Raw genomic sequence first — 12,758 nt, 5'->3', positions numbered from 1 at the left:
GCGTGTGACGTACAGAGGATTAAATACAGGTGTGAATGCGTGGGAGAAGCGTGCTATACAGAAGACTGCCGCTGTTGCCAGTGGTGACTTGCCTCTGTGTTTCTTCCTCTAGAATGTGCTCGGCGTGAACGTCCTTTCTTTCTCTTCCAGGCTCTGCAGTTTCTCCGGCAGAATTCTGATAAGTATCACTTCAGACGCACCAAGCTGTTGCCGGTTAGCGGTGGGTTCCACACCCGCCTCATGGAGCCAGCCTTGGAGCCCCTGGCACAAGTTTTAAAGGCAATTGATATTAAGAAGCCTCTGGTTTCTGTCCACTCCAACGTCAATGGGAATAGATACATGCACCCCAAACACATCCGGAAGCTGCTGGTCCAGCAGGTGGTGTCCCCAGTGAAGTGGGAGCAGACAATGCACACCATATATGAAAGGAAAAAGGGCACTGACTTCCCCAAAACTTTTGAAGTGGGCCCTGGGCAGCAGCTGGGAACCATCTTGAAGAACTGTAACCTGCAGGCCTGGAAGTCCTACAGTCACGTGGATGTGCTGCAGGCTGGCCAGGATCCATCTCTGGACCCTGAGGAGTCTCCGCAGTGACGCTGGGGGCTCAAGTGGGATGACCCCAGTCTGTCGTCCTGAGTCCAGGCTGTGGCTGCACCTGCCCTCCTTTCCCAGCGGGCTTCTCCTCCAAAGAGTGATTGAGAGGGATTGTGTGCAAAGTGCTACAAATTCTACATAAAGCACTAAACATGAGTATTTCTTTATTTGGCCCAGGCCATTTTTCCCCCTGAAAAAAATGTTTGGATGCTGGGGAAAGACAGCAGTGCTGCTTATGTCCCAAGACTGCCAGCTCTTACCTCTTCAGCTCTGTGCACGGCAGGCCCCTCACCCTCTGGAGATGCAAAGGGCTGGCCTGTTGCCCTGTGGGTGCTGTGAATGCATTGGCATGGCCTCAAGTGGGGCCAGTGCCAGGGGGCTCCACCGCTGCCCTGCAGCCTTCCAGCCACCTATGGCCAGAATATTAGCTCCTTTGTCATTGAACCTGAAAGGCTTCAGAACCCACGTGGCCTTGGCAGCTGTTCTGCCGACCCCCTCCCTTGACAGCTGGGAGACTGAGTCCCACTTCTGTTCATGTATCTGGGAAGTACGTATTGAGTGCCTGCCATATGCCAGAGTATGAATGACCTCTGTCCTAGTAGAAGAGTGTCCATGAGTAAGGTGCCTGGGAAGGGAGGGCAGCTGAGGTCCCTCGTCCCCTGGGGTAGATGCCAGCTTCCCCGTGGAGAAGCCCAGGTCATCCATTGGGACTGTGGTTACTGTGGGTCTGCTGGGTGCCCGTGGCTGGGCCCAGTGCAGGCTGCCCTCTGAGAGCTCCCCCTCAGCTCCACACCAGGAGGCACAGCCTCTCCTCGGAGAATGTGGCTCCTTGTGTTAATATTAAACATGAGAAATTCTAAGCTGCTTGGGTGGTTGTTTCATTATTCAGTGATAGTGGGAAAACCTTATTGGGAGAGAAATCTCTGAATTTGCCTTAAAATGTTACTGTTGTAGAGACACATGTCAAATCTTGGATAGGTTGTTTCTCAACAGGGTCCTGTTAGCCCCTGGGCATGTATTAGGGTTTTCAGAGGCAGAACCAGTAGGTTATATACACACACACCTGCGTAGTGGATGGATGAGGGGATTTACTAGAATTCGCTCACATAATTATAGAGGCTGGGAAATCCATGACAGGCCATCTACGAGCTAGACACGCTGGGATGTCAGTAGCACGGCTCAGTCAAGTCTAAAAGCCCCAGACCCGGGAAGCCAGTGGTGTACTCTCAGTCCTAGGCCAAATGCCTGAGAAGCTGGGGGGCTGTTGGTGTAAGTCCTGGAACCCAAAGGCCAGAGAACCTGCAGTTCTAATGTCCAGGAACAGGAGGAAGACTGTGTCCCAGCTCCAGAAGACAGGAAACCTTTATCTCCTGTTTTGTTCTCCCCAGGCCCCCGGCCATTGAATGGTGCCTGCCCACGTGGGGGGCAGATCTTCCCACTCAGTCCACTGACTCATGAAAAGCCCCTCTGAAACACCCTCGCAGACACACCCAGAAGGAGCGCTTTGCCAGGTATTCCGTCATCTAGTCAAGTCAACACCTAAAATTCACCACCACGGGGCAGAACTGTGCTTTGTGTGGGACCGTCCTGCTCTCGTGGGCAGCCGTCCCCAGCCACTACGTGCCAGTAGTACTTCCAGGCACTGGGACGCCCACAGCCCTGGCCGAGAACCACTACAGATGCTGACATGGAACACGCTTCTCACCACAACCCAAGTGAGTGCTGTTTGGAGCACAGTACTTTAGAAGGAACTATTTCATAAAACTATTGCACAAAGGACTTCATTATTATTTTTACATACTCACTGAGTCTGCTCGAACCCCTCCCTGAGTGCTTGAAGTGAGGGCAGCCTTGGAGCCGCGAGCTCTTCACAGCCCAGGCCTGGGGTCTCTGGCAGCGCTGCAGGCAGGTGGGATATTAGGGTCACGTTCAGCTCTGAGGAGCAAAGTCCCTAATAAAGGAGCTGCAGCGGGTGTGGGGGTTTCCTCTTTGCCCTGAGAACCTAGGCGGGTAGTCCGAGCAGGGGGCCTTACTGCTGCCTGGGCAGGGCCCTTTTCTCCTGGTCTGGCCTGGTGCTATCGGATCCATCTTCTAAGCTGCAGGAAGGGGGAAGGAACAGCAAGCCAAGAGCATATGGTGCTGCCTTAAGGGAGACTCTTGGAAGCTGTCAACATCTCTGCCTGCAGTACAAGGGCTGCCCAGCAGGTAACCCAAAGGTGGGGGCAGGCAGGGTTCCACCTCCCACTACACGAGCCGGAGGCTGGGGCAGGCAGGCCCTTCCCCTGCTCCTGTGGACTTTGGATCTGGACAGAGTAGCAGGCTCAGGGCAGAGAGGGGGTCATCGGGGGAGCCTGGAGTGCTGGAGTGAGGGTCTGGAAGGCCATGGTAGGTCCTATGTCCTGTTGCTTGGGGGGGTCCTGGTGGAATTCTGCTACCTTAGGTTTCTCCAGGTCTGCCTGGGATTGGGGCACTGCTCCTGCCTGGCAGGGACAGGTCTCCCTGGGCACTTTCTAAGAGACTCAGTCTCCAAATATTCTGACCCGGCCAGAAGTTTTGTTCAGAAGCATTTGAAATGGACAAAGATAACTTCATCTTTTTTCTGAGACCACTTGCCCACAGGCCTAGACCAAGGGCAGTCATGGGCACACACTGTGCCAAGGAAGTGTGGGGTCAGTCTGGTCTGGTGCAGCACACATGATGGGCCCTTTGTGCCCCCACAGCCTTGTCGCCTCCTGTGGAAAGTTGCTCCACTGCCCCCAAATGGCCTCCACCCCATCAGGCCTAGTGTCAATCCCCAGGCTAGGGTCTGTGCCATCTACCCTGTGTGGCCTAGGACTGCCTCAGGGCTGCTGCTGTTGTGGCAGCAGAATGTAATGTGGAGAGTCTTTAGGAATCACGGTGCCCCAGGTGACAAAATGTCACCTCTGCCCCTTCCTGGGAGGGACAGGCCTCTGGTCCTCCCCTTTTCGGGGTTGAGGAGTGACTCCTAGTATTGCTGTTGACTCAGAGATTAAAGCCCGTCTCACCTCAGGAGACTCTGGCGACCTAGCACAGGCGGCCTGGGGCTTTGGCCTGGCTCTGGGGTTTAAATTTACTGCCTTGAGACAGCAGAACCCAAAACAGCGGCCTCTGCTTTTCTGAACATTTATGGAGAACTTCCTCCATGCAGGGGAGGGGTCCGTGTGAGGTATGGGGCAGGCGGGGACGGAGGGGAGCCAGCACTGACTGGCGAGGCAGAGAAAGTGGCCCAGCCCTGCTGTGGCCATCGACAGGCGCCAGCACAGACTGCAAGCACCAGCAGTGCGGGGCAGGGCCACACACACCCAGCGACTAACAGCCCCTCCCCGAGCAGACAGACCGGCCGCGGCGACCACCCACCCTCGTCTGGCCTGAACCCTCCCCCGTGGCGTCCATCCAGGGCCAGCCCCACTCCTCTTCCTGAGGCGCCTGCAATCCCTCCACAGCAAGCTCATAAATCTGCCTAACTCCGGATGCGTCTCTGGTGCTTTGGTCAGTGGGGTTGAACAGGGGTGACCCTCAAGGGCGTCCATGGCCAGGGAGGATGTCAAGACCACCAGCAGGGAGAGGGCGGGGCAGGAGCCGGGCTGGGAGCCTCCTCACGCCACCACGTGACTGCACCTGCAGCAACGGCGAAGGCCCCTCACCTGTGTCCAGTTTGGGCTGCTAGAAGTCTGTCTGCCCAGGCACTTTCTCCTCCTGCTCTTTTATTTATTTATTTATTTTTTCCTTTTTGTCTTTTTTCGTGACCAGCAATGGGATCACAACCCTCGGTGTTGCACCCGCACCTCGCTCAGCCAGTGAGCAGCCGGTCTGTATGTGGGATCCGAACCCTTGGCGGGAGCGCCGCCGCACTTCCAAGCGGCGCACTGCAGCAGTGCACCACCGGGCCGGCCCCTCCTGCTCTTTTATTAAGGGTAATGTTGTTCAACTTGTCCTGAGCGCCTCCTGGCATCAGACTCTGTGCTGTCACCTCCGCAGGGCTGGCCTTCCAACCCTCACTGCTTACGCATGAGCCCACCGGTCTCAGGCCTCAAGAATGGCCCTGTGCCCCCCGTACTTACCACGTGCCCCGCCCTCCCTGAGCAGCACCCCTGCTGCCACCTCCAGGCTGGCTGAACATCTCTGCTGAGGGAAGCAGGTCAGGATCTGGAGCCACTACCTAGAAATGGGACAAGCGCCAAAGCCCCTTCCCGTCCGTGGGCCTCTGTCCTCATCTGCCTGACGGAGGCTGGACTGGATGACCATGGTGGCCAGAGGATCCCAGTTGGATCAGGATTGGAGGATCCTGCTCTTATCCAGGCCTGGCTTAGCCTCTTACCATGTGCCTGGGGCACCTCAATCAATTCCCTTACCTTGCTGGCCCTGGTTTCCCACTTGTAGGGTGGCCTGTCTGGAGCTGGTGAGAATGAGGGTCTGCTGCCACAGGTGTGGAGGCCACAGCTGTGGGGGTGGGGCTCAAGGCCATGAGGTTGATAGAACATGGGCAAGACGCTGGCCCGAGGTGGGCCGCAGCCTTCTCCTCCCTGCCCAGGCGGGGAAGGCCTCTTCTCACCTCCCTTCTCCTTCAGGGCAGAGCTTCTAGTATCTGACACCTCCAGCCCACAGCCTTCCTGGAGAAGTTATGGGCCACAAGGAGAGGAGGGCCGCAGGCTGCCCCGGAGGCCTGACCCTGCAGCTGGTCTCCTCAGCCAGCACACCCCGCAGCCACAGGCCTTTCAGTGCTGGCATTCCGCTAGCCTGCCTCCACCCCAGGGCCTTTGCACATGCTGCTCCCCCAGTCATGATGCCCCCCCCACCTTCTCCAGCGCTGGCCCCTCCCCTTCTCCTTCAGGGCAGAGCTTCTAGTATCTGACACCTCCAGCCCACAGCCTTCCTGGAGAAGTTATGGGCCACAAGGAGAGGAGGGCCGCAGGCTGCCCCGGAGGCCTGACCCTGCAGCTGGTCTCCTCAGCCAGCACACCCCGCAGCCACAGGCCTTTCAGTGCTGGCATTCCGCTAGCCTGCCTCCACCCCAGGGCCTTTGCACATGCTGCTCCCCCAGTCATGATGCCCCCCCATCTTCTCCAGAGCTGGCCCCTCCTCAGAGGCCTGTTCTTCACTGTCCATCCCCTCCACCCGCCACTTCCTCAGCTCCTTGCTTGCTTCAGAACACATCCCCAATACCCCAACTTAGCTTACCCATGTGTTTTTTGCTTCCCCAACAAGACTGTGAGATCTGAGCCCCTAACCATGTCTTTATCACATCTCCAGAAGCTAGGACAGAGCCTAGCACAGCGGGGGACTCTGCTGATACCCATGGGTGGAAAGAACTTTGCAAACTGCAGCACGGGGCAGGACAATCATGGAGATGGTGTCCCCAACTCCTGCAGGGAGAGGCCGCCCTTTGGGGGACGTGGCTTGGTCATCATCGGCTGCACCTTGGGGTGTGTTTCTGTTCCTTCTTCTGATGAAGATCCCCAGGCTCCTTGTGAGGAAAAGCCACAGACACCCCTGGCCAAGTCCATGGTGGGTACACGATCAGCAGGTAGCTTATCCCAAGAGCTCAAGAGAAAGAGTGCTGGGAGGTGGGTGGTCAGGGAGAGCTTCCTGGAAGAGGGGCCTCTGGTTTGGCCTTGCCATTTCCCTAGCCACGCTGATTCTGCATTGGGGTCCCCAGGGCCTTGGGTATCCATGCTGGGTGAACCCTGGGATCACTTCCAAGTCTATAGCCTTGTTGGGGACAGGGTATCTGGGGTAGAGAGAGCACCCTGTCCTGGTGGAGTGGGGCATTAGGGGCCCAGGCCCTGGGAATTGAGTGGCTCTGGGCTCTCCCTGTGCGGTTTTGAGAGGGTCCCACATAGTTGGCTCTGAGATGGGTGACAAGGTAAACAGCAAAGACAAAGGGGACAAAGGCAGTTCTCAACGCTGTGAAGGCTGGACTTGGGGAGCTGCAGCACAGGGAGGCAGGAAAGAGACCAGGTGGGGGCCAAAGGGTCTCCTTCAGTTTTGAGGCTAGAGGTGCAGGTGGGAGAGGGCAGGATGCAGGGACAGGGGTGGCCTGATCTGGCCTGGCTGAGGGTGCGGGGCAGCCTCGCCAGCCTAGAGCAGCAGGGAACATAAAGGGCCTGGACGGGAAGCAGGATGAGGCTGTAAACAGTGCTGGTGGCGGGAGGACCTGGAGGCTAGTGGCGGGCCCAGCCCAGGCTGGCATTTGAGGTGGGGCGGGAGACCCAGAGCCTAAGTTCTGGGAGAGGAGCCTGTGTGGGGTCGAAAAATAGCACTGGGCCAAGGCCTGGCCCTCCTGCCTTAGCCCCACACCCCTCCCCACCACACTCCTCCTCTGTGAGCAGAGCCATGCTGCACCCCTCCAGCAGGGGGCAGACGTGGGGGTAGGGGGACAGACATCCCCGTTATAAGAGGCACTGTAGGCCCCAAAGAAATAATCCCTACCAGTGGATTTCAGGCACCAGGGCGTGACAAGGTGGGGCAAACCTTGCAACCCCCCGCACCAAACCCCAAAACAGCATTTGTGGTCCTCAGGTGCAGGGAGGAGGCTGGGAGGTGACTAGGCGCATGCCCCACCCCTCCCCATGAACTGCCTCCCCGAGGCAAGATGGAGCCCACGCTGATGCTGCAAACCCCAGAGAGAACCAGAGACCGGCTGGAAACCAACATTTATTGAGCTCTGTCCACCCCTCAGAAATCTATTCCAGTAGATTCTCTGCCACGGGCATCAGACACAGGGGTGTGACCAGCACTCCCCCCGCTGCCTGCCATGTGACCAACCCACAGGAAGGCTCCTTCTCAGGGACAGGCCGTCTCACAGCATGGCCAGGGGCAGAAGGAGAGCAGGCCAGCCGGGCCTCCGAACAGGGCAGTTAACCAGTAACAACCCCAGAGGTATAATGATTTCATTTGTCTTACAAAAAACAAAACTCAACAAAACCCAACAACAACGAAAACTCTGCAGTGTCCCAGCACTATCTTAGAGTTTAAATATAAAAAAAGGGATCTTCAGGAAACACCAGTTAAAAAGACAACAAAACCAACAAGGCCGCCTGCCCCTCCAGGGCGGTGGCCAAGGGGCAGGGACCAGCCCCGCCCCGCCACCCGCCCGCAGGCCTCACTGGGGCAGGAGCAGCAGCAGCAGCAGCAGCAGCAGCAGCCCAGGCAGCAGCACCTGCGGGACCGAGAGTGAGCAGCATGAGCCAGCAGGCTCCAGGGGCCCTGGGGCCTTGGGGTTGAGCTGGGCGAGCACAGGGTGGCAAAGGGGAAGCCCAGGTGCCTCACCAGACTGGAGGAGTCCATGATAAGGTGAGCCCACAGAGTGCAGGAGTTCAGGACAGGGGAGAGGACAGTGGCCCTAAGGACATGGCAGAAAAGGGGAGGCTGGCCCGGCCAGGGGGCTGCCAGCCTGCTGGGATGCAGGTGAGAACACTGGGCAAACACAGCTGAGGGACAGTCACCTGCCCTGGTGGTGGGCGGTGGGGAGTGGGCGGCATGAGAGCTGCTTGGGAGAGGAGGCATCTGTGCTGGGCAGGAGAGTCCTGTCACCAGCAGAGGGAGACACAGGGACGTGCTTCCATTGGTTTGTGCTCTCAGATTCATGCATTCGCCCGGCCCATCAACCAGGAGTCTCAAACCCAAAGGTCTGTGGGCCCAGGCAGATGTGGAAACAGGTGAAGCACAGGCGACAGGGAGTGGTGGGGACTGTGGCAGACCAGGGGTGTGCCCTAAGCAGCAGCCCCAGACCGCCACCACAGGCAGGAGTGCAAGTCGGAGTCATGACCTCTTAAGGTTCTTACCCAGGTCCTGGGGGTCTGGGATCTCCAGAACCTTCTTATGTTCTCTCTGAGGTCGCTGAGACTGTCAACAAGACTTCCAAGAACACCCCTGACGCCTGTCTGGTTGTAGGTGAGAGCCAGAGCCAGGCTGCAAGACAAAGTCACTGTAAGTCACTGCAGGGACGGGGCAGAGACCGCCTGGATTTCAGCTGACGCCTTTCCTGCTGGGGGGAGCAGAGGACTTGTCCCCGCCCCTGGGCGCCTCCACCCTGAGGGCCTCTCTCCATGGGCTGTTTGTGGTCAGAAATTCATTCTGATTTCCTGTTTCCTCCCCCACCTGCCTGCCAGCCCGTCTGTGGAAAGGAAACCCACCACTCTGCAGGACCTTGAGGAGGTCACTGCCCGCCCTTTTCCTCCCCAGAGAGCCCAGCTGAACAGCCCCCGCCTCCAGGGCCTAGGATTGAGCTCGCCCAGCATTTCCCTTTAAGACAAGACCCTGCTGGAAATGTGCTGTCTTGGGGCCGAGCCCGTGGCACACTCGGGAGAGTGCAGCGCTGAGAGCGCAGCAGCGCTCCCGCCGCGGGTTCGGATCCTATATAGGGATGACCGGTGCGCTCACAGCGCTCACTGGCTGAGCGAGGTGCAGCAGGTCCCCCCCCAAAAAATGTGCTGTCTTGGCTTGATGAGGAAGGAGAGAAAGGTCCTTGAGTTCTGCTTTGTCTCTTGCCCAGGGAAAGAGAGGGGACAGGAGCAGGGGACGGGCAGGGCCATTTCCTTCCAGGGTTTCCTCAGGTGTAGCAGCCCTGGCTGACCTGGGCGTGTTACCTGTTCATGGCCATCCCAGGCAGCTGGGCCAAGCGCGGGCTCCTGAGGCGTAGGTCCATCTCGTCCCCGATGCAGGCCAGCCGCAGGGCCACCTGGTCTCTGTGGGGAGCAGTCGTGCTGGTGAGGCTACTTACACCCAGACCCGCCCAGCCAAAGGTCCATGTGAGGCCGGGACTGGCCCAGGGAGAGGTGAGGGGCAGTGTCAGATCTGGGGCAGGCAGTGGGCTTCCCCCGTCACTCCTCTGGCTCCCACTTTGCTTGAGAGGCACCTACAGGTGGACTCTAAAAGTCAAAAGATTCCCCCACTGGGTATGCCACAGGGGTGCCTGAGATGCCAGGGAAAGGGGCCCAGGTGGGTGGCTGTCCCAGCCCCTCTCACCTGCCTCTAGTGGGAGGGCAGAAGCTTCTGGATACAGTCTAAGCCTAAGCCAAGGTAGGCAGGTGAGGGGACATTAGTGCCTGGGGCATCTGCGTGATCCATGGCAACCTGCCTGCACACCCAAGGATAACTGAACACACAGAAAACTTCGGTGCCCTGAGTTTCCCTGCAGAATGCTGGGAGAGGCCCACCCGGTAGGCTTTGGTGGGAACGGTGGGCCATGGGGGGGGGTAGCTTTTGGGGAGTACTGAGCCTCCTCAGTCACTGAGGCTGGCTTGCCACGGGTCTGAGCTTACCCTCCTTCTTTGGGGGGGGCAAGAGGCTCTGAGACCTGTCCCCTGGTCCCTTATCCTAAAACCATCCCTGTCGTCATTACCCCTCTTAGAATGGAGGGGGCTATGGGCCCCTGCCTGGGCCCCTCACTCTAAACCAAATCCTTGCGTGAAATGGGGCAGGTACGCCCCCCTCCCCCAACACACACAAAGACTTAACTCAGGTCTCCCTGCGGCTCCCGCCTGCTCTCAGGGGCTTACCCACAAATTCCTCCCCGGTGACTCGGCAGCCAGCTGGGATGCCCAGGCAGGTGGCCTCTCAGGGCCCATGGCCAGGATGCCCCACCTGTGCCAGTCTCCCCTGGGCCCACGCTCCTTATTCTGGAGGTGACAGGGTGGGAGGGGCTCAGGGAGAGGGCTGGCTGGCAGTGGGGGGGTTGGTCCCACCTCTATTCTGTTACCCTGTGGGACCTCAGGAAAACACCCGCAGGCTTAACGTCCCCTGTCCTTATGCACTAATGGAGCAGGGAATGAGGAGGAGGCAGCCCTAAAATCCCAACCCCGAAGTCCAGGACTTGCAGGACTGAGAGTCCTGAGGCCTAAAGCAGAAAGGAAACATCCAGAACCCTGGCGCTGACCTCGGGCCTGTGGTCAGTGCTGCAGGAAGGACCAGCCCTGGTTGTGTCTGGCTGTTGTCTTCCAGCTCAGGTGGGGGCTACTGAGGTCAGTAGCTCCCGGCCTTCACGTTCCTCATCTGTACAATAGGAAGAACAAAGACACGCGTGTCCCCTGCCACCAGGAAGGCTGGCTAGGCGGGGCAGCTGGCAGAGGGCTGGGTAGGGTTCCTACCTCTGCCCCGGCCCCAGGCACCCTGAGACCCCAGGCAAGTCCCGCTGCCTCCAGGGGCCCTGTCCGGTCCCGGGAAGATCCCTTCCTCCTGCCTCAGCAGTGCCTCACAAAATCGCTGCCCTAAGGGCCAGGGCCGGGAACTGTGTGGCCTCCTCAGGCCCTTTCCTGGGCCTTTCTCTGCCAGTTTTCTAAAATTAGACTCATCTCCTTTGAGGGGCCTTCCTGTGGTCAGCAGGGTCAAGAAGGCCCCCTGTCCAGCTCCCTAAGGCCAAAAGCTGAGGAGTTCCTCTGCGAGCTGGCATCCAAGCACAGGGGGCTAGAGTCGCGTGGGGGTGCCACGTGGGCACGTGCCTCCATGACCATGCCCAGGGAATTTCCTCTGGGCAGCCCTGCCTGGGAGGCCATCTGTAGAAGGCCCTTCCTCATGCAGAAGGCCTGCTCTTCCAGCGCACCCCTGACAGTCACTGGCCAGGAGTGGTGGTGGGGGCCCACAGCGGGCCATCAGGACCTACCTGCCCTCAATGCACGTCATGATATCAAAGTCCTCCAGGGGGTCGAAGTCCTCCTCCAGGGCGTGAAAGTGCTCCTCCGGGGGATCAGTCATGACAGGGATCTCCATAGTTGGAAGGTCCGGGCCTGGCTCATACAGGAGGGACTCAAGAAAGAGGTCACCGTAGAGACGTCTGACTTCAGACATTTCTTTTCTGAGGGAAAAAGAGTAGGACTGGACCCCAGAACTGTGTGATCTGGGGGCTCACTCTCAAGTCACCTTACCCTAACCCTGGCCTACTCTTCTGGTCTGCTAAAGCCATCATCGTTAGAGCACAGCTTTGTAATACCAAGGTCAAGGGTTCAGTTTTCCGTACTGACCAGCTACCAAAAAGAGAAAAAATAAAAAATAAAGCCACCATCGGCCTCCCCACGGCCAGCTCCCACAGACGGAAACCTGCTCCATGTGGGCTGTGTGCCTCTGCGCAAGTCACCAAGCCTCTCTGTTCTCTGCAGTGGAGGAGCTGGAGATAAGTCACAGAGGCCCTTGCTTTTCTCTTATTTGTGAAATAAAATCAGAGTATAAATGTAAAAAGTGCTCTGACACTGGTCCTCAAGAGACCGTAGCCAACAGTGGGACCGAGGCCAGGCTCCAACAAGACAGCAATTCCTCGGCGTGGCTATTTTGCGGGGGCAAGGGTGCGGATTGCCATTTCTGGTGTCCACTATTGCTCTCGAGTAACAAAAGCAAATAAGCAAATCCATAATCCCAATTCACAGAGGACCGTTGCAAATTCTTCATCTTTTTTCTAAGCGCATCTGCACATCACATGTTTTCCTAAATGGGATCGCTCCGTACGGAGTGTTTTCCAACCTCCCCTCTCGGCAAATGCTGTTATTTACCTCTCGAGATCCATTCCCCCAGCTCCTTGCTAATAAAATGCAAAACTTCTTTGGGGTGGCCCTGCATCCTTATTCACCTAAGCCAATCACACCCCTCCTGTCCCTCACTTTGCCAGCACCCCTTGCAGCCAGTGGTGATCGTGTAACCCAGTTCTAGTCAAAGATGTGGGAACTGAAAGCAGCTGGAACCGCAGCAGCCATTCTGTGACACTGAGGTGTTGAGCACAAGGACAGCCAACAGCTGGGAACAGCAGAGCAGAGAGGTAGAGAGAGACTGGGCCTAATACTGCGCTCCCAGCGCCGCACTCTCCCCAGTGCGCCACGGGCTCGGCCAGAATGTCTGACTTAACAGAGAGTGACGGCTGTTTCAGTTTCCTAAGAAGGAAACAGAGGAGGTTTCCATCTGTTACAGATGAAAGCTCACTGTGAAAGACGGCTTTAAAAGGAGCCAGGGCTGGAGGAGTTGGACGTGTAAACACAGCCCCACGGGCCACAAAGAGCCTGCGGCCTGGCATATGCCACTTGCACCTGTCACCTAACACCTTCCCCCACGGGTGGAAGAACTGTCAGGTCTGACCCAGTGGGCGGAGGGAGGATGGCACCCCAGCACCCCAGCGAGCACCGGGGGGGGGGGGGGGGGGGGGGCCCCCCCCCGGGGGGGGC

General features: G+C 58.1%; 2 protein-coding genes across 2 annotated transcripts in view; one reads left to right on the top strand and one right to left on the bottom strand.

Annotated features, from left to right (window-relative positions):
- The window catches only part of MCAT (malonyl CoA:ACP acyltransferase (mitochondrial)), a 23,541-nt gene extending 22,082 nt beyond the window's left edge, over nt 1–1,459 (top strand). The window contains exon 6 of the mRNA XM_008578532.1: nt 151–1,459. Within this exon, the coding sequence (XP_008576754.1) occupies nt 151–594 (444 nt within the window). The 3' untranslated portion in view covers nt 595–1,459. The remainder of the gene's footprint in view (nt 1–150) is intronic.
- A 5,797-nt stretch (nt 1,460–7,256) lies between these two features.
- Nucleotides 7,257–11,911, bottom strand: BIK (BCL2-interacting killer (apoptosis-inducing)). Its single transcript, XM_008578530.1, has 4 exons — nt 11,216–11,911; nt 9,204–9,302; nt 8,400–8,526; nt 7,257–7,774 (listed from the first exon to the last, which is right to left on the bottom strand). Exons 1-4 carry the CDS (start codon nt 11,398–11,400, stop codon nt 7,718–7,720), a joined length of 468 nt encoding a protein of 155 aa, XP_008576752.1. The 5' UTR covers nt 11,401–11,911; the 3' UTR covers nt 7,257–7,717.
- Nucleotides 11,912–12,758: the final 847 nt, after the last annotated feature.

The sequence above is a fragment of the Galeopterus variegatus genome, unplaced genomic scaffold (genome assembly GCF_000696425.1).
Source record: "Galeopterus variegatus unplaced genomic scaffold, G_variegatus-3.0.2 Scaffold1710, whole genome shotgun sequence".
Taxonomy (NCBI): domain Eukaryota; kingdom Metazoa; phylum Chordata; class Mammalia; order Dermoptera; family Cynocephalidae; genus Galeopterus; species Galeopterus variegatus.
Note: the sequence above shows the minus strand (reverse complement) of the source record. Positions and strands in the feature narration are given on the sequence as shown.

Bases quoted from the DNA above. Each gene is read 5' to 3' on its own strand.
- BIK (XM_008578530.1), bottom strand. From the start codon at position 11,400: ATGTCTGAAGTCAGACGTCTCTACGGTGACCTCTTTCTTGAGTCCCTC. The intron at 9,303-11,215 runs GTAGGTCCTGAT...TGCTCCCCACAG, and splicing joins ATGACGTGCATTGAGGGCAG to AGACCAGGTGGCCCTGCGGC. The intron at 8,527-9,203 runs GTAACACGCCCA...TTTGTCTTGCAG, and splicing joins CCTGGGATGGCCATGAACAG to CCTGGCTCTGGCTCTCACCT.